This window comes from Hydra vulgaris, chromosome 02, assembly GCF_038396675.1.
Source record: "Hydra vulgaris chromosome 02, alternate assembly HydraT2T_AEP".
NCBI classification, from domain to species: domain Eukaryota; kingdom Metazoa; phylum Cnidaria; class Hydrozoa; order Anthoathecata; family Hydridae; genus Hydra; species Hydra vulgaris.
This window is the reverse complement of record NC_088921.1, coordinates 29,332,501-29,351,737: the sequence shown is the minus strand read 5'-3', so window position 1 is coordinate 29,351,737 and position 19,237 is coordinate 29,332,501. Positions and strand designations below refer to the sequence as shown.

The 19,237-nt window shown below is 27.3% G+C and overlaps 1 protein-coding gene across 1 annotated transcript in view; it reads right to left on the bottom strand.

The window, feature by feature from the left end:
- Positions 1 to 19,237, bottom strand: part of LOC100214140 (mitochondrial adenyl nucleotide antiporter SLC25A24) — a 32,097-nt gene that overhangs the window by 662 nt on the left and 12,198 nt on the right. The window contains exons 9-10 of the mRNA XM_065790518.1: positions 16,668 to 16,835; positions 8,626 to 8,773 (exon numbers count right to left, since the gene is read on the bottom strand). Coding sequence (XP_065646590.1) covers positions 8,626 to 8,773; positions 16,668 to 16,835 — 316 coding nt within the window. The remainder of the gene's footprint in view (positions 1 to 8,625; positions 8,774 to 16,667; positions 16,836 to 19,237) is intronic.

The window sequence follows — 19,237 nt, the reverse complement described above, 5'->3', positions numbered from 1 at the left end:
TTTTTATCTAAATTTGAAAAAGTGAAAAACTATAAATTAACAAATGTTATTTGTAATACAAAACAATGGTAATAAATCTTTATTGAAAGTATTCATTACAATTACTGTTAAATCAAAAACTAAAATTAGAAATGATTTTAAAAGTTAAACATCAGATGTGTACCTTTTAAATCATAAACTAAGAGAACAAGCAAATAAAAAACCAAGTAAAATAAAATAAGATGAGTCAACATTAACAAAAAATGAGGTGAATTTTTTTTTATTAGTTTAAAAAACTTTCGGCTATTTTTTCATCATTATATATATTAAAACTTTTATGGGTCCTATTATAATAGTATTCAATATATCAATTCGAATACACATAGTAGCCATATCTATTTTTTGACACACTTATTGATGAAGCCATAAATTAATATATTTAATAACGAATTCGGGCATACTTAAAACTTTTTTGATTCTAATTTTGTTGATCATAAAAATAAAAACCTTTGAAAATAAAAACTGTTTATAGTTAATGTTTATTTTGTATTACTTTTTTGGGGTAAAAAAAAATTTTAAGATTTTTAATAATAAACAAAAAATTTATTAGGTATGGAAAATTTTCTATCAACATCACAATAATAATAAAAATGCAATAATATTTCAATACGGCTATTGAAATAATATTGTATTGTTATTATTTAAGTTGTTATTATTAAGTTGTTATATTATGTCACTAAAAACCAAGTCAATTTTTGGAAAGAAGAATAACAAGTGTCTACCAATATCACAACGATAATAGTAAGAATAATAACAATGTAATAATATTTCAATACCGCCATTAAAATATTATTGCATTTCAATACCGCAATTGAAATAGAGGTCTCGGAAAAATACTGTCATTCATCAATATAGTAATGTCAAAAATTTTGCAATCATTATTAACAGTAAACAACTCAGTTTTGTTAAATTTACCAGCCACTGAATGCCCTAAGCTGTCACAGAAGAGAGATCACATTCAAAATTGGATGCTCTAATTAATCACAAAGCGATGACTTTTTGCCAAGACATATAGTAATATATTATATATGCTCAATATTATATTATACAGTAATATATTGCATATGCTCAAAATTATACACTTATGTAGTCAGCAAATAGAGCCACTTTAACCACTTAAGAGTTGTTGGACTCAAAATGAAATATATTAAAAGATCGTTCCTCAAAGACTCAAAGACTTTGCTATTAATAACACAATAGTTGAACAAAAATCTTTGAACAACAAGAGGGGTATTAATAGTTAAAGCGATTTTCAGTGTTTTTATTGATATCTGTGGTTCAAAAAAATTTGAACCACAGATGTCATTTTCCAGCAGACAGAAAAACAAGATTCAGTCTTGTTTTCCTGCCTGGTGGAAGCACTTATTAAACAGTTGAGAGAGAAATAAGAGTTCTGAAGAACAGTTTTGTATGTCTGCCAGAAATGTTTTCAAGATCACAAGTTGTAGAGGAGTTTGAGCAAGAAATAACTTAAGCAACGGAGAGGGGTGGTAGTTTGGATGTCTAATAATAGATTAACCTGTTTCTCTAGAATAATAGAGAGAACTTAGTCATTAGAACTTAGTCATCTGCCTTATCCTCAGAAGAGATAATAAGACTCATGTATGAAAAGATGAAATATTAGACTTGCCATTGTTAATGGCTTAGTTAAAGATTTCCCAAAAATCTCTAAAACCCAATTTATAAGATAAAATGCAAGATAATGTAAAAAGTAATGTTAAAAGATAACACAAGAATAACTCTCAGTCTTTACAAATAATAACAGAATAACAAGAATAAAAGATAACATATTTTCCACAAGAACTCTCAGTCTTTACAAATCAAAAGATAACACTGAGATTCGAAGATGAAACAGCTGAATTTAAATAATTACAAAAAGCAGTAGGTCTGGAGAATTTCTTGCAAAAGTTTGAACGACAATTATGTTCGATATAAGCACTATTTACAAACAAAAAAATTAAAAACAAAAAAATTTAATTTCTATTTCAATTTTAATAATCTTTTTATAATAATTCTGAACTTATTATTGCTGTTAGTGCTCTCTTGTGCGTGTTTAACACAGAACTCTTAACAACCATTAAAGGCAAGGTAATGGCAAAGAAGAGTCTCTCAGCACTTTTTGATAAGATAGCATAAAATTTTTTACAAAAATATGTAAATGTATGCAATAATAACAAGCCATTTAAAATTACGCAAATATAAAAAAGTTCACTTGTATAGCATTACCTACGCAATTGTTGCGTTACTTATGTCGATAAGTGTAAACATCTTTAGCTTAAGTTGATTTTGGGTGGTATATGGAATGATGGTGTATAATATATATATAGATTTTTTTTAACAATTATAATTTTTTTTTACTTACACTGTTATGGTTTGTATTTAAAATAATGGCAAGATTGAAAAAACTGAAAAATGTATTTTAGCATAGTGGGGTGGATTTGAACACACTGCATTATTGAAGATATAAATATGAATGAAAAACAAATTATTTTATAAACCTTTTAAAAAACTTTATAAGCAAAAAAATTATATTTTTAAATCAAATAATTTTTTAGTATTTTTTATTACTCCATAATAAAATTATACATACAATTCATCTAGAAAATAAAGAACCACAAGTAAAAAAGTTATTAATTTAATATTTAATTTAAATTTTTATATTTTTCTGACTAGGGCAAACTACCTAGCAGTCGACGGCCCCTCCAGTCATCAACATTTTGTCACTAAAAAATATGCTTAGCTAACATTAACTGAAGTAAAATGCCGAAGCAGTGTCTGAAATAATCTTTTCTTTATATATGAAGGAAGTTTAGCTATCATAAAAATAAACATATACGATGATTTGGAGCAAAAAAAGTTCCATAAATACCTTTGACTTTTCGGAACAATTTTCATTACTGCTTTCAGATAACCATAAGAAACACATGATAATTGTAATGTAATTGAATTTTTTTTTCCATGCTGACACTGGAAAGGATGAGATGAATGTAAAAAACTTTAAAATCAAAACACTCAAAAGGGTAGGGGTAGATGAGGTGTCGAAGACTGGAAGATATTTATTATGTTTTCCAGTATTCAACAAAAAATAAATAAAAATTGACCATCATTATTTTGTCGTATAATAGAAGTTCTGAGTCATAATTTAGTAATTTATGTGATTTGTACCAGTGATTTCTTCTTTGCTCATAATCAATGCAAAGAAGAAATGCAGACAATCAACAACCCCTGTAGAGGTAAGAAGTCATGTAGAGGAATGAAGCCATGTAGAAGATAATATTTATACTCCCTTTGAACTCTAAATAGCATAACCTATATTAAGTTGCATGTATTTTGTAAATGTTTGTGCTGACACTCCATTTTAATATTGCTTTTTTGCATTTTCAATTTCTCTTTTTCTTTAGACCCGATCAAGAAAACTTTCTTACCTCCTTCTGTCTCAACTCCATCAACATCGCTTTCTAAACAAACCGCTATAAGCAAAGCCTTACTACATCATAGATGGTTTACCTCGCCAAAGTTTCTAAACTCACTGTTTCTAAAGTTAGGACAGTTGCTCAAAAACTCCATGCAACATCTTTCTAGACAACTTCTTAAATAGTTTCCATGTTAGAGGATATTCAACAAAAAAAGAAACTATTGCTGCTAAAGAAATTTACAAACAAGTACGATTGGCAACTGCAGAAAAGAAGAAAAATACACCTACAGCTGGTGTTAATTAGATAAGCTGTGATGCTAAGAAAACAACAAAAATAAAGCAGACAAATAATGTATCTAACTTAGTTTAAATTGTAAGTTTCTATCTAACACTGTAGAATCTAAAAAACAGACTTTTAAAAATTTTCTTCAAAGTATGTTTTTCATAGTATACATTGTAAATTTTAAAAAACTTTCTTTTGTTTTGCTATATATCATTTAAGTATCTGTTTAAAGAAGTTTTTCTACTTTTTTAAAAATCTTATAATTGTCGAATACTGGAGAACAAAAATATCGATCTTAAGATGTTGTCCTGTTTTTGACAATTTGACATTTTGGGGGCTATAATTCTTTCATTTATTTTCGGACGTCATTCACTCTATGTGTATTGTAAAGAGAAACTATCCCTTAATACAATAAAACTTTAAGATTGATCATTTATGAAATAACAAGTGAGAAATTATTTATAGAAAACTAGGTAAAAAAAACTGTCGACCACTGGGTGGTTTACCCTAAAACTTTATCAATAAAATTGTAAAAATTAAAAAAAAAATTATAAATAAACAACTGTAATTAAAAAAAAATCATTTTTATTACTTAAAGTTGATATTTTTAATAAAATGATATTTAATATATAATTATATATTATATAAAGAGCCCATCTGCTAAAGGGGCAAATATAAAAATTTTGAGTTAATTCCATTTCTACATTCTAAAACTGAAATCTATCATCTATTTAAATTATAGACCGATTCAAAGTTTTTTGCTCGGACATTTTGTAAATATGTTTTTATATTATTATAATACCTCATATGATTTTTATGTTATTATAATACTGTGTAATTTTTAAAATAAGAATAAATAAAGAATTTAATAAATAAAATACTTAAAATTTCTTTGAAACTGAATCTTTGTATCTCAACGCAATGTTTAATTATCTGTTAAATATTCTAATAATATTCATTAAATTATTAGTTGAGGTTTTCTAATTAAATATTTTAAAGAAAACAAATTATAAACAGGTACTAATATTTGAATCGGTTATAAATAGCAGCTTGCGCAATGGGTACTGAAGTGTTTGAAACTTTTTTATAAACAATGTAATTTTATTATTTTATATATATATATATATATATATATATATATATATATATATATATATATATATATATATATATATATATATATATATATATATATACATATATATATACATATATATATACATATATATATACATATATATATACATATATATATACATATATATATACATATATATATATATATATATATATATATATATATATATATATATATATATAAAGTGCGGTAGTGGTGTAGTGGCAAAGCGCTCGCCTCATAAGTGAGAGTTTCCGAGTTCGATCCCCACCACGTCCCTGGTAGTACCGCGCTCAACTTGTTTATCCACGCAGCGGCCTTGTTCGTCGAGGTTTGTGTTTCGGAGTTATAGAGTTGAGAGAGGGTTATAACCACTATTAAGTAGCCTCCTCATCTGTAGTGGCCTTCTTGGCCTTGAGGAGGCGAATAACAAAAAAAAAATATATATATACAGGGCTTGTGATGAAGCGAGCGCGATTGCGCTCCGCTCGTAAAACGCGCCCGTAAACGGTATTTTCAATTGTTCTAGGCGCAATAAACAACGCTCGTTCAGCTTATAAAGAGCGTATAAAATAACGCTCGTCCAATAGGGATTATTTTTTTATTTTCATAAAATATTTAAAAAAGATTTTTTATTAAAGATATTCTATTATCAAACCACTAATACAAAATATAAAAAGCACTACGTCGTTCTCTTTTGCACTAACGTAATGAATGAGCAGTTTGAAGTCGTTAATAGTTAATGATTTCAATAATGGAATGTGCACGTGGAAACACAATGTGAATACAAAAATGCGCAAATAAAATAAGAATAGAAAATTAGAAAACCACTATAAGAAAATTGAAACTGCAGAGTATTTTTAATCTTGTGAAAATATCAAGTCAGATTTATTTGATTTATTGTTTGTAATATTCCACACATCGTTTAAAATAAAAATAAATATTAATAATAGAGCAATTTTTAAAATTAGTTTTTGTTTAAAGTATAGGTTTTTTTATTAACTATTATTTATTTTAACTCAAATTTAAAACGATTCTGTTGTTTAGAATGTTCGCAATCGCATTCGAAAAGGAAACAAAGTAATGACGTCAACATTTATTAAATGGAAAGTTATTATTCTAATTTATTATTATTTCAAATTATTCTTGTGTTATTTTTTTAAGATAAAAAAAAAACGTAATTTAAAAAAGAAATTTTAGAAAAAAATTAAATAATTAATTTGAATAAAAAATATCAAGAAATATAAAAACCATTAACCGTTAATTAAGTTTACAGCGTAACATTTTAAAATACATATATCAAAACAACAAATCAAAACTAAGTCACTAAATTATACTTTAATACAAAATCAATAAGAAGTTGCGTTTTTGTTTGATATTATTTTTTTATAACATAAATAGTTAAAAATAAAATCGCAATCTGACAATATACAAGAAGTTTGGAAGTATAAAAATCTACTTCGTTGAAGTAGTTTCATGAGTGTGATACTAATTCAAACATTTTTTGACGAAAGAATTATGTAACAAATAAAAAAAGATATAAAAAAATAAAAAGCTTTTTATGAGCATCGCCTTCAGCAATTTTCATGATCGCGCTCGCCGACATTATTTCGAGCGCACATAATCACGCTCGATGAAAACGTATTCAAATTTTACGAGCGCGATATAACACGCTTGACGATTTTCTTCATCACAAGCCCTGATATATATATTAATAATTAGAAAAATATTCGAAATTTATACAAAATATAAATTCATTTAACTTGACATAACTGTCTTTTTAGTAGATATCTGTTAGATAAAAGATACATTATAATTTAACAATTGGGCACAATCGGTATTAAAACAGCCTAATTTCTAATATAATATATATATTAGATATAAATTAGATTATATATAATAGATATATATTAGATTATATATAATAGATATATATTAGATTATATATAAGAGATATATATTAGATTATATATAAATAGATAAATATTAGATTACATTTAATAGATATATATTAGATTATATATAATAGATATAAATTCATTCAATTTGCCACGACTCTCCTGTTTTAGTAGATATATGTTTGCTAAAAACTACATCTAAATTTAACAATTGGTTTAAACAACTTAACACATTTTATACGAGTGGATATTAATGCCTGCTGTACTGGTTGGAAATGAGTTCTCATTTTTAGTTTTATAAAGTTTTTGAAACTAAGACATCACAAATAAGAATTTAATGAATGTGATAAGAATTTTAAGCAGATAGTTTTGTTAGTTAAACTATTAATTAACTAAATTTTTGGTAACAGTTTACCAAAAATTTAGTTAATTAACTTTTATATTTTATATCATGTATACTTATATACTATTTTTTACTAATTTTATTTTTTATACTAAGATTGATTTTATTTATTATATTATTTTTTTATTTTATTAAACACATCTTTACTTTTTAAATACAGTATAAAAATTGACTATATTAACATTAGCTCTTTTTTACGAAAATATTTTTCAAGTCAAACAAGAACTTAGTTTACTCTAGCTTCTGCAGCTCCTATTTAATGCTTGATATTGATGTCGCTAGGTGTTAGGACCTTACGTCACACTTCATAGTTGTTGTTCTTTTTAATTGCCGTCAACATCAAGCATTGAGCAAATTAAACAAGCTGACATTTTTGAGCAACCAGTGTGCATGACTTTGCATTTATAGAGGTTAAAAACATAAATCACTTCTTAGACCATTCGACTGCACGATCTATGTATTGTTAGAGTTTTATTACATCGTCTTCTATTTTGATGACCCCTGAAATCTTACTATTGCCTGCATAGATCATATGTTTCATCATCATCAAATAAAGAGGAGCTTACTTTTTAACATTTTTTAATATTAAAAAATATATACACTAATCGTTGAATACAAACTGTTACAGTTCATGTTACAGAATATTTAAAAAGGCATTTTTAAGCTTTACTTATTCATTTTTAATTCTTTATAAGTTGAAACCTTCAAACATAAAGAAAGTGAAAACATTTTACAGTATGAAACATATTTCATTAAAAAATGAAATAAGTTGGTATAAGTATATAGATTGCTTTAGTACAATTGACTGAGAGTTAAACCAGAGTTGTTAACAAGGCCAAAAGTAGCAAGGTCAAAGCCGAGGTCAAGGCCACAAGTTACAAGGCTAAGGACAAGGCCAAGAGTTTTAAGGTCAAGGCCAAGATTAAGAGTTTCAAGGCCAAGGCCTACGCAAACCTTTTCAAGACCAAACACTTCAATTTTTGCCTTACATTAAGGCCAATTATCAACAAAACTGTAAGTAGCAAGTGCTGTGACAATAAAACCACATTTTGTAAAAATAGATCAAGGTTATGCATAGAATTCAACAATACCAATAAGAAATATGTATTTTTTTTTTAAGGCCAAGGCCAACAGTTTCAAGGCCAACAGTTTCAAGGCCAAGGCCAAGTCTCTATTTTTGGCCTTAAAGCCAGGCCAAGGCCGAGGACTAACAACTCTGGGTTAAAGCAGGTAATTTTTATATGTGAAAGACACTTATTATGGCTTAAAAAAAGTTCCGTTTTTTTTAATTATTATTTTTTTTTTTTGAATTTTGAATAATAAAGAGTGTTTTAAATTATATATTCGTTATTAAACAGACTTAAATTTGCTTTAGTAAATACTGCATATTTAGGTCTGCACCCAATATTTATACATATATAAAATGTACATTATATAAAGATAGAAAACACAAAAAAAATGTTCACTTACACTGAGCTTGTAACTTTGTACGCACAAGAGACAATGGATAACTTGCACACATGCCACATGTGCACGAAATAGCACCACAAAGTAGCATAACACCAACACCTGGATTATTTTCATTTTTATGTTTGTTGGACCAGTTGGACTTTAAGGTCTTAAATAATAAAAGGTAAAGATGATTAAATAAATGATCAGAACTATAATGTTATTAATTTATTATTTTCATGTAAAAAGATGCTGCAAGAAGAAACACTGTCTTCTTTAAAATTTATATATTAAACACATAAAATTGAAAAAAGTTAAAACCTTTTAAAAAGGTTAAGAAAACAGTTTAAAATTTTATTTGATCATTTTATGCTAAATGGACAAAATTTCAGGGTTTTAACCCCTTAAGGACCGATATTTTTTCAAATAAATGCACCAAAAAAATCAATTTTTTTTTTAATGCTTAGAACTTTGATATTGACATTAAGAATAAAAAAAAGTCTGTTTTAAAAATAAACTTTATTTTTATACATAAATATGTTTTTTAATTTAAAAAAATGTAAAAATGATACATATTAGTAAAATACATATAGATATATAGATAGATACATAAAGGAAAAAATATAATATATAATTGAGAAAATATAATAATATAATAATAAAAAGATATATAATAAGACGTAAACAAAGTAAAATAATTAATAATTTAATTATGTATTATTAATATCTAAATATTATTAATTTGATTGATTCTTAGTTGATTTAATATAATAATATTGGTATAAAATTATTTTCCGAATTATTTCGGGTTAATACATAATGAAACGTAAAATATGTGACCGCCCGAGTTATCTCGGGTTCGGTCTTTTTGGACCATATAGCATGACCCATGATATCTCGGGCCTGGTCCTTAAGGGGTTAACAATGACCACCTCAGATTTTTCTGAAACTTGGTAGGTTTATGTCATTCATAAAGGAAATCCTTAAAAATTTCAGCTCAAACTATTTTTGTTTTGACATTTGTAAAACATTAACATTGAATATTTTAATGCCAAACTTTATTCATAATGGCATCTTACAAAACCTAAAAAATAATTAATAAACTTAAAAAGTTAATTTTTGATTACAAAACTAACTGTTGTAGAAGTAACAAAATGTATTTTTCCAGTTACTATATACATATTTCTATATATGATAAAACTCAGTAATTATTTATAAAGTTCAAAAAATGGCTCCAGTTAGAATTTAAAAAATTGTGTTCTAACTTTAAACAACCAAAAACTTTGAATCAGCACTGCTTTAATATTGAAAATTTTATTTATTAATATAATTTATAGTCATTTCAGTAAAAAAAAGTGAAGACCTTGCAAAATCAAAACATTGGGAACTTGCAAAATCAAAACATTGAAATTAGCACAAAATACTTTTAAAACATTAAAAATAAAGTTATAGGTGCACATTATGCATTATAATACGAAAGATCAATATTACACGAAGTAAACAGTACCCACATAAAATAATGAATTACTCCATCTAAAACAGCCACTTGAAAAATAATTTAAACCAATCATAGTGATACATTGAAATTAAGGATATGACTTATACCAACTAATTAAGAATTACTTGGTTTGTCACCAGGATACACTGTTATATATATAAAAAAAATACTATTATTGATAATAAAATATAATAAACAATGAACATAAACAGCAAACCATGCAAACAAAAACATTTCAGGATTAGGTCATTTAAGACTAAAATGTTGTTGGAATAAGATAATTAGCATAAAAAAATTTTAAACAAACAAATCAAAATCATATTAGTTTTTTCTGTTATACTATTTTATAAATTAAAAATTGCAGTTAACTGTTTAGATAGTAGCATCTCATAGAACTTACCAACTGTTAATTAAACTTTTAAAGAAGAAATGAGATAAAATTTTGCATAACATACATGTTATTGGACTACTTTATGGATTTAAAATTAATATCTTTATTCTCTTTATGCCTCAACAACTAAAAAACCATGTTCCATATATATATTATATATATGCCAAAGTTTTTAAATAAAAAACAATGATGATAAATGATAATTTTTCCTGCAATTGTTGAACAACTTGTTTAACATTTGTTACTTGTGTAACATTCTTTCAATTTAAACTCTTTTTTTTTTTTCCAACACCTTCACTTCCAACAAGGCTGCAAGTAACCACTATTAAAGTTGGAAGTTTTGGAAGAGAAAAGATAAAGTTTATAGAGCAAGATAATGCTTGACAGATGACTTAAAAGATTACAAAATATATGAATCAGGAAAACAAGATAAAGGAAGTGAATTTCAAAGAACTAATATATACAGGCCTCGGCAGGAAGCGAGAGCTTTAGCTCTCTCTCTCTCGCCCACACTCCCCTAAAACACTTCACGGGAGCAAATTACAGCTATCACAATAGAAGAACCAGCCCAAATATGACAACAGTATTCCATACAGGGACCAATAAGAAAATCAGGAGAGAGAAAATGGTGAGCACGATAAAGAGAAGCAACCTTAGTAAATGCTAACTTAGCAATAGATAGTCTATATGGTTTCCATGAAAGGTCAGTAGTAAATGATAATCCAAGAAAACGTAAAGAAGAGGACTCAGTGAGAGGGTTACCATTCATCAATATAAGAATGTCGATAGTACTGCAATAGCTGTTTGCAGTAAATAACTGAGTTTTGTTGGAGTTAAAATTTACAAGCCACTGTGAGCCCTAATCTGTTAAAGAAGTGAGATCAGATTCAAGATCTACCTGTACTAAGCCTTCGAAAAAAAGTCTTTTTGTTAAGAAAGGAGTATAAAGTCATCAGCAAAAAGAGTTACTTTAGATGTAAGGTTGTCAAGAAGATCATCAATCTAGATAAGAAACAAAACAGGACCAAGGATAGAACCTTGAGCTAGGAAACAGGACCAAGGATAGAACCCAGAAGTTACTGGAAATAAAGAAGAGTGTTGGCCTTCGAAGATGACTTTAATAAAGCGATTTAATAATCTCAAAAACTTTCCCAGATACACCATATGAAACTGGAGAAGACCAGCGTGCCAGACTTTGTCAAAAGCCTAAGATATATCAAGATCAACAGTCCTAGCCTCTCTACCTCCATCTAATGCATGATAAAATCTTTCAGTCACAGCAGTTAGCAAGTCAACTGTAAAGTGAGAGGATTGATAACCATATTGATTGTCAGACAGTAAATTATTTGACTCAAGATGGGATGTGAGAAATTAGTTTATCAAAGACTCAAAGACCTTGCTAATAACAGAAAGAAGACTGATTAGACCATATTTGGAGGGGTCAGAATGTTCAGAATATTTGTGGAAAAAAACTAGCTGTATAAAATTTTTGGAGAATGTTAGCTCTTTAGAGCAGCGCCCATTATAGTATTTATAGAAAAGAGAAAGAGAAGCAACATTACAACGATGTGATAATGTTTGGAGGTTGGCTGCAAGAGTAGGTCCAACTATGTTTACAATGCCTCTTTGCACCTTGTTTAAGAGAGAAAGGGAATCATTGGAAGATCCTTTGTAAACTGTAAGAAGAAAGCTTATGAAGACCAGTATGCCATACTTTATCAAAAGCTTTACAAATGTTGAGAGTGATAACCTTAACCTCTCCATTCTGCCTATTGCATGATAAAATCTAAAAATATTACTGTTAGCAAATTATCTGTAGAACAAGAAGATCAAAATCCATATTGATGAACAGAAAGTTAGTTACTAAATTCAAGATGAGAGATTAAGTGTTTGTTAATTAAAGTCTCAAAAACCTTGCTTATGATAGTAAAACAGAAGAAGAAGACTAATGGGAGGGTCGTTAGACAACTCAGATCGCTCTCAAGAGTTTTTGAAAATAGGGATAACAGATGCTGCTTTCCAGCAGGCTGGAAAACAAGACTCTGATAAGTACTTATTAAATAGTTTTGAAAGAATAGACGATAGCTCCGGAGAACACTTTTGAAAAACTGTAAAAGGTATGTTGTCCGGACCACCAGCTGTAGAAGAGTCTAAGCAGGAATTTACTTCAGATACAGAAGCTGGAGTGATACGAATGTCAGGCAATGGACTAATAATGGTTATGTAAGAAGCACATTTGTTGACATTGAAGACAAAAGTGTTCTACCCAAGGGTCATCATGAAGAAAATCACGAAAAGAGTCCCAATCAGTTTTAAGGTAGTTGTAAGAGGTACAATGATAGGGGAATTTTGATGAAGAAAAATGATATAAAAATTTTAGAGAGATCAAACTGTGATCAGAAGCACCTAAGGGTGAATGAGGAGAAACTGAGCACTAATTAGGATCAGAAACAAGACATTTGTCGATTAGAGAAGGTAAATGATTCGGGTTGTCTGGAAAGCGAGTTAGAAAGTCGACTATTTGAGTTAGGGACTGAGAAAGGCAAAATTTGTGGGCTTGAAAGCCTGCAGAATCACTGACACAAGAGCCAAACCATTCAGAGTGGTGAGCATTAAAGTCACCGACAATAACTATATTAGCTGATGGATAAAGAGAGAGGGCTTGATCGATATGATCAGAAATAACATCAAAAAGAGTGCAGTCTTGAGATGAAGGGAGAGATATACAACAAAGAGAAAGGCAATAGAGTGAAGTGGTGCTAAGCAAAAGCACATAAAATAGCCTGTGGATTCAAACCTAGTTTTCCAACAAATGGGTGAATTCTTACAAATGTAAATGCCCAGGCCAAGCATATGACAGTTGGGATCTTTACCAATTAATGGAAGATAATCATCAACACTAAGATCACAAGATGAGACAGCTGAACTCAAATTAGTCTCACAAAGAGCTAGTAGGTCTGGTGAACTTTGCAAAAGATATGACTCAACAGAAGAAAATTTATTTCAAAGACCACGAATATTAGTGAAAAGATAGATTTAGAGAATTTGGTGATGACAATCGTTTTTTGTGTTTTATAGTTTTTGGTACTTTATTCATTTTTAAATTTGTTAAAGAGTTTGACTCAAAGCTCAAATAGTACTCAGTACACTATTTAATAGTCCAAGCAATAGCCTCATTACTATTAATAAACCCTAAGTCATAACAAAGGGCTCCAAATGTGGCCTTAACAATGCACACCATAAGTACAAACAGGGATACCATCCATGCGCAACATGGCACTGTTAGTACTCTGATATTTTATATCTGTTGATGAAATTAGCCTCCCTGAGAGCTATCACAGAGATCGAGAAAACTGACTACCAGTCGGCATCAGAGCTATAAATTGATATTGTAGAGCTGTACCCTCATCAGGAGATAATAGAATGAGTTGAGCATTCAACATCCTAAACTGGAAACAATGTATTATAAATTGGTAGAATGTTATAGAAATGCATCAATTGAATGTATAGAATTTTCTTGGGCATTTTTGATAGTAATAGTAAACTTGTCCTTCTTTAAAATTTGTTGTAAAAACAACATGTAGTCACTTGCTTGTTTGACAGGTCTCTAATACCGTAGAACTCTTTCCATGTGACGAAACAAATGAAGCCATACTTTATGACTAAGGTTGTCAATGAGTACCCAGACATCCGGTTACCCACTTGTTATCTCCTGACGGGTTGCTTTATCAAATGATGTCATTTGAGAAGTTTATAACTCATTTTATTATTTAGGTTTAAAATTATTATTCGTTACATAATCTATAAATATTAACTTGGTATGTGAAAGAAGGTCTTGAAGATCTTGTGAAAAACTTCAATAGATTTCTTTTCCACCATCAGAATTTCTAAAAACATTGAACATAGCATTTGGAAAGTTATTTGAGCTTCTGATTCAGAAACCCACTTTTTATTCCTCACACTATTTACAATGATTTTCTTTCCATAAATCAGAACTCCTCCACCTCACTAGTTTGTCTGTCAAAAAAAACTTTTTCAAAACCTGGAAAATGAGAATATAAATATTTTGAAGCTCATTCAAAAAGTTTCAGTTAAGCAAATTATATTTTAAATGTTTTCAGTTTTAAAAACGCATACATTCTATTTAAATAACAAAACATTTGAAAAAATAACTTTTTTTAAGTGTATGTAAAATTATTTTGAACAACAACAATATTATAAGAAATAAAATCTGTGCTCATCAATTTGAATCAAATAAATGTTTTGTAAAAGCTAATTTCATTATAATTTACTTTTAAAATAATTGCAATGAAAATAAATTTAAAACTTAGATATAAATGAAAAAAGAACAAATCCAAACTAATGGTTTCATTGAATCAAAAGTTTTTGACTGTTTACAAGTCAAAAACTTTTGATTCAATGAAACCATTGAATCAAAAGTTTTTTTGCAACTTTTATAACAAATGTTTATAACAAATGTCTTTTATAACAAAGAGCATCCACTTGTTCATTTTACTTTAATATTTATTTTCTTTAATTAAAAATCTTTAAATTAAAAATTTAAATTTAGTTTTGAAGGAATGTAAAATAGTAAAATGCAGAATGTAAAATTTAATTTCAAAGAAATGTAAAATAGTTTTGCAAAATTTATTAAAGAAGACATTTTTTATATCATCTGCTCACTAAATCATTACATAAAACAAGTTATAAAAAAATTTCAAATGTTTATCATGCTCATGCTCTTCCAAGTCTTGAAAAAAATTGCTGCTTTATAAGTTTGCTTTAGAGAAAAGCCTGTGTAGATTGAAGCCTACTTGTTTTATCAGAAGACACTGGATGTTGAAGAAACTGAGCTTTTTGAGCAATTTTGAGATTTGATATTAATTGCAACAGTTAAATCTTTCTCGCTAGTTGTTAATTTGATAAAAGATATATCACCTGCAGTTGCAATGTTTTGTATAATCTCAGATGCAGCAGTACACGAGGAACCTGAATTAGAGCTGTACTAAGATTTTCTTTTGCATTTTGAACAGTGCAAGGGTTTGGATGAGAGATCACTCAGCCTATTAGTTGCCAACAACACTGACATACTTTGACAGGACCCCGAGATAAAAGTTTGTTCTACTGGAGGTATCCCAAACGGGTATGAAAAAGCCTTAGAGGACCCATCATCATTGCTAATCGGATCATAACATCTATTTAACAAACATACACTGATTATTTCACAAATAATACACTGACACAATGAGTTTCATCTTGTTGGTATTGTAATTATAACTTGTGAAAAAATAAAAGGTCCATTAAAATCTGGTGTTTTATCTTTCCTTTCAATTTTTAAATATTCTTAAACCTGACACAGATATCTAAAGGTGATGGTCCTTTGGATCATAATTCTCAAAGAAATATTTCCTAATGTTTGTTAGTGTGGAATCAGTATTAAATTGAGAAATGCTTGAACCTTTTTTGAAAGCAGACCAAACACACTTTGGTACAATTTTCCTTATGAGAAAAAGCTTTGTTTGACATTTTGAAAATCAAATTTGCTTAATTAATTTAACCTCTTTATATGAGAAAAAAAACTCTGTTTAAATGAATTAAAATATATATTGTGAATGTATTTTTGCAGGAAAAATAAGTTTTCAAAATAATAAATGTTTTATGTCATTAGTTATCAGCAAAGATACAAAGTCATATTTTAATAACTAGAATCAAAACAATTTTTAATTTTAAAATATTTAATAACTTTGATAAAAATGGTAAAAGGGTCATAAATTTTTTGGACATCCTAGAATGATTTTAAAAATTTGTGAAAAACACCTCCACATATATACCTAAACCCTGGTACAAAAATTTTCTTTTGAATTTTTTATCCAAAAGATATTTAAAAGCCTATGTGTTAACCAACATAAGCTTGTGTTAAACAACTTTTTAACAAAATCTTAAAAGTATTACTCATGAAAATATTACTCAAACATATTGCAAAAATTAAACTTTTTACCACTAAAAGAATAGACTCATAAATATATACATTTACATACTTATTTAAAATATTCTTCCTTTTTACTTAAAAACATTTTGTGTCACACATTGATTAACAAATATTTTATAGAAGCTATTAGTTGATTGTTAAATTCTTAATTTGTTGTGCTTTTTTAAAAATTATTTAATACTTACTTCATAAACACATAAGTCAATTCCAGCATATGGTATAACTCCTATCAAACCAGGCACTAAACCTTTGTAAAAACCTTTGATACCATTTTGTCGATATATCTGTCCAGCACAATCAAAAAAGCCATTGTATTGACCAGTCTTAGAAATTGCTAATCGAGTTTTCATGACCTGCAAAACATTAAATTTTATTATGTATAAGGTAAAAAAAAATCAAAAGTTATTATGATAATTTATAAATTTTTGTTAACTGATTTTATGAAATATTATCTATTATCGAAAAGCCTATATAATTCATCTTTTTAAAATGTTCCAAAAATATTTCAAAAGGTCAGTTCAGGTCAGTTTGGAACTATTGTATCCCATACTATATCCACTACGGAATCCATACAATCTTATTCTTCTGTCAATGTTTAATTAAAAAATTGTAATAAGAATGCATAAATTGTAATTGCAAATGCACAATTTAAGCTTATAGGTTTTTACAAAAGATCTTCTCAAACATGAATTTAAATAAGTTAATAATATTAAATTCAGTATTTGTATGCAACAGTAATAATAATGGAATTTAAAGATTGTTTTTAAATGTCAATACACTATGACCTTAAGGTCTGATATTAAACTAAATCAGTGTCAAAAAATTTATTTTTATCCACCTCTGGAACAACCAGATCTCACTTTGTCTCCAATTTGTCAACATTTTCATACATACAACCGAACAAGTTGAAAGAAAACATTAGGTTTTATCTTCATCAAATGACAGAAGAAGAGTTGTTGTATGTGCTGAGTGAAATGATGATTGGGTGAGCTTGGTTTTTATCTTTGTTTTTAAAACGTTGTATTAAATTAACTTTTTGTTAATAACTTAAATTAATAATTTGTTATTGATTGAATTTTATTAACTGTACTACTTTAAATACATTTGAATATACTTTAAATTTATTTTAATTGAAATTTTATATAATAGTTATTTAATGCTAATAGAAACCAGTAACTTTCCTTTTTACATTTTTCACTTTAACAACCTCGAACCATTGTACTCTTGCTGAACAACATATGACAACGCATCACACAAAGATTTTAAATAAAAAGATGTCTAAGTTGGTGTTTGAAAATAAATTTAAACAATGTCATTGCAGTGATTTTTAATGACATTGTTTAAATTTAATTTAAATTTTTATATATATTTGTAAATAAATTATTTACATTTTATTTATTATTCATTTGAATAACTGTAAACACCTGATGGGATTTTTCCAGTTACCACCACATTATAAAATGATTTTTTCATGAATTTTTTATTTTATTGATTATATTTTATTATTTATTAAAAACCAGCCCATTTGGCCAGCTTGGCCAGAAGTGGATCCATCTTTAAATTACAAAGTAAATTAAGGCTACAAAATTAAAAATACAAAGAACTTTGTTCTGAGTATCTATATTATAAATATTTTTTAATTACAGCTATCATGTTCTCAATTACATCTTATTATTTCTTATTTACAACTTTCATGAACTCAATTACATAATACATTTATTAGCTTTCATGTTTTCAACTACATCTTACATATCTTAATTACAACAAAATTAAATTTTTTAAAATTCTTATACTTTTAGAAACTCTGTAGAATAAATATGCAATTAAAACTATGTGTTGGAAAGCATAATAAATAGCTTAAATATAATGTTGCTGAGAGGCGATGATTTATGTTTGGCTCTATTCTTTTACTAATTTTAAATAAAAAATGTTTAAAAATTGTACAAAAAGAGAATAAACAGCCTTAACAAATGAAAATGAAAGCACTCTTTTTTACTTAATCTTTGACTATTAATAATATTAAATGAAAGATGCAAAAGTGCAGTGAGATGTCAAACTTCACAATCAACTATCACAATCAACAACTATGGTAGTCTCAAACAACCTTTTGAGATTCGAATGATTAATAAAGTAAACTTTAATTTTTGTAATTCTACTACTTTTTCCATATATATTAGGGTGCATCGAAAAACAACAATTTTTAAAAATAGCCTTGTCTTATTATAGAGGTGCCTCAAGTACTTGAACAAAAAAGTTTTAAAAAATCATATTTGTTTTATAAAAAACATATTAAGGAAAAAAAATATCTTTAAAAACTTGCACTTTTTTTATTTTTAGTTTAAAACGGAAAGTTTTTATTAAAAAAATTTAAAATATAAGTTTTTATACAAAACAAATAATTATTTTTAAAATTTTTATATAACTTCGCTTTTTTTGAGTACCAGGTAGACCTACTTTTAAAGAACTTTTTTTACATATATATTATGGACCCTTTATATGTTCAAGAGTCTTCGAGCACCTGCAAAAAATATTTTTTATTCAAAAAATTTTTAAATTCAGTGTTATTTTATTATATAGAACATATTTAGAGCTCAGGCAATTTTAAAAAAAAGGCAATTTAAAAAAATTTTAAAAACATAAAAAATTGAAAAAAACTCGAGGCAATTTTAAAAAATTGTTGCTTTTTGATGCACCCTAATATATATCAAGATGATACTTAATTGTAAACAAGTAAGAATTATCTTAGCTGAAACAA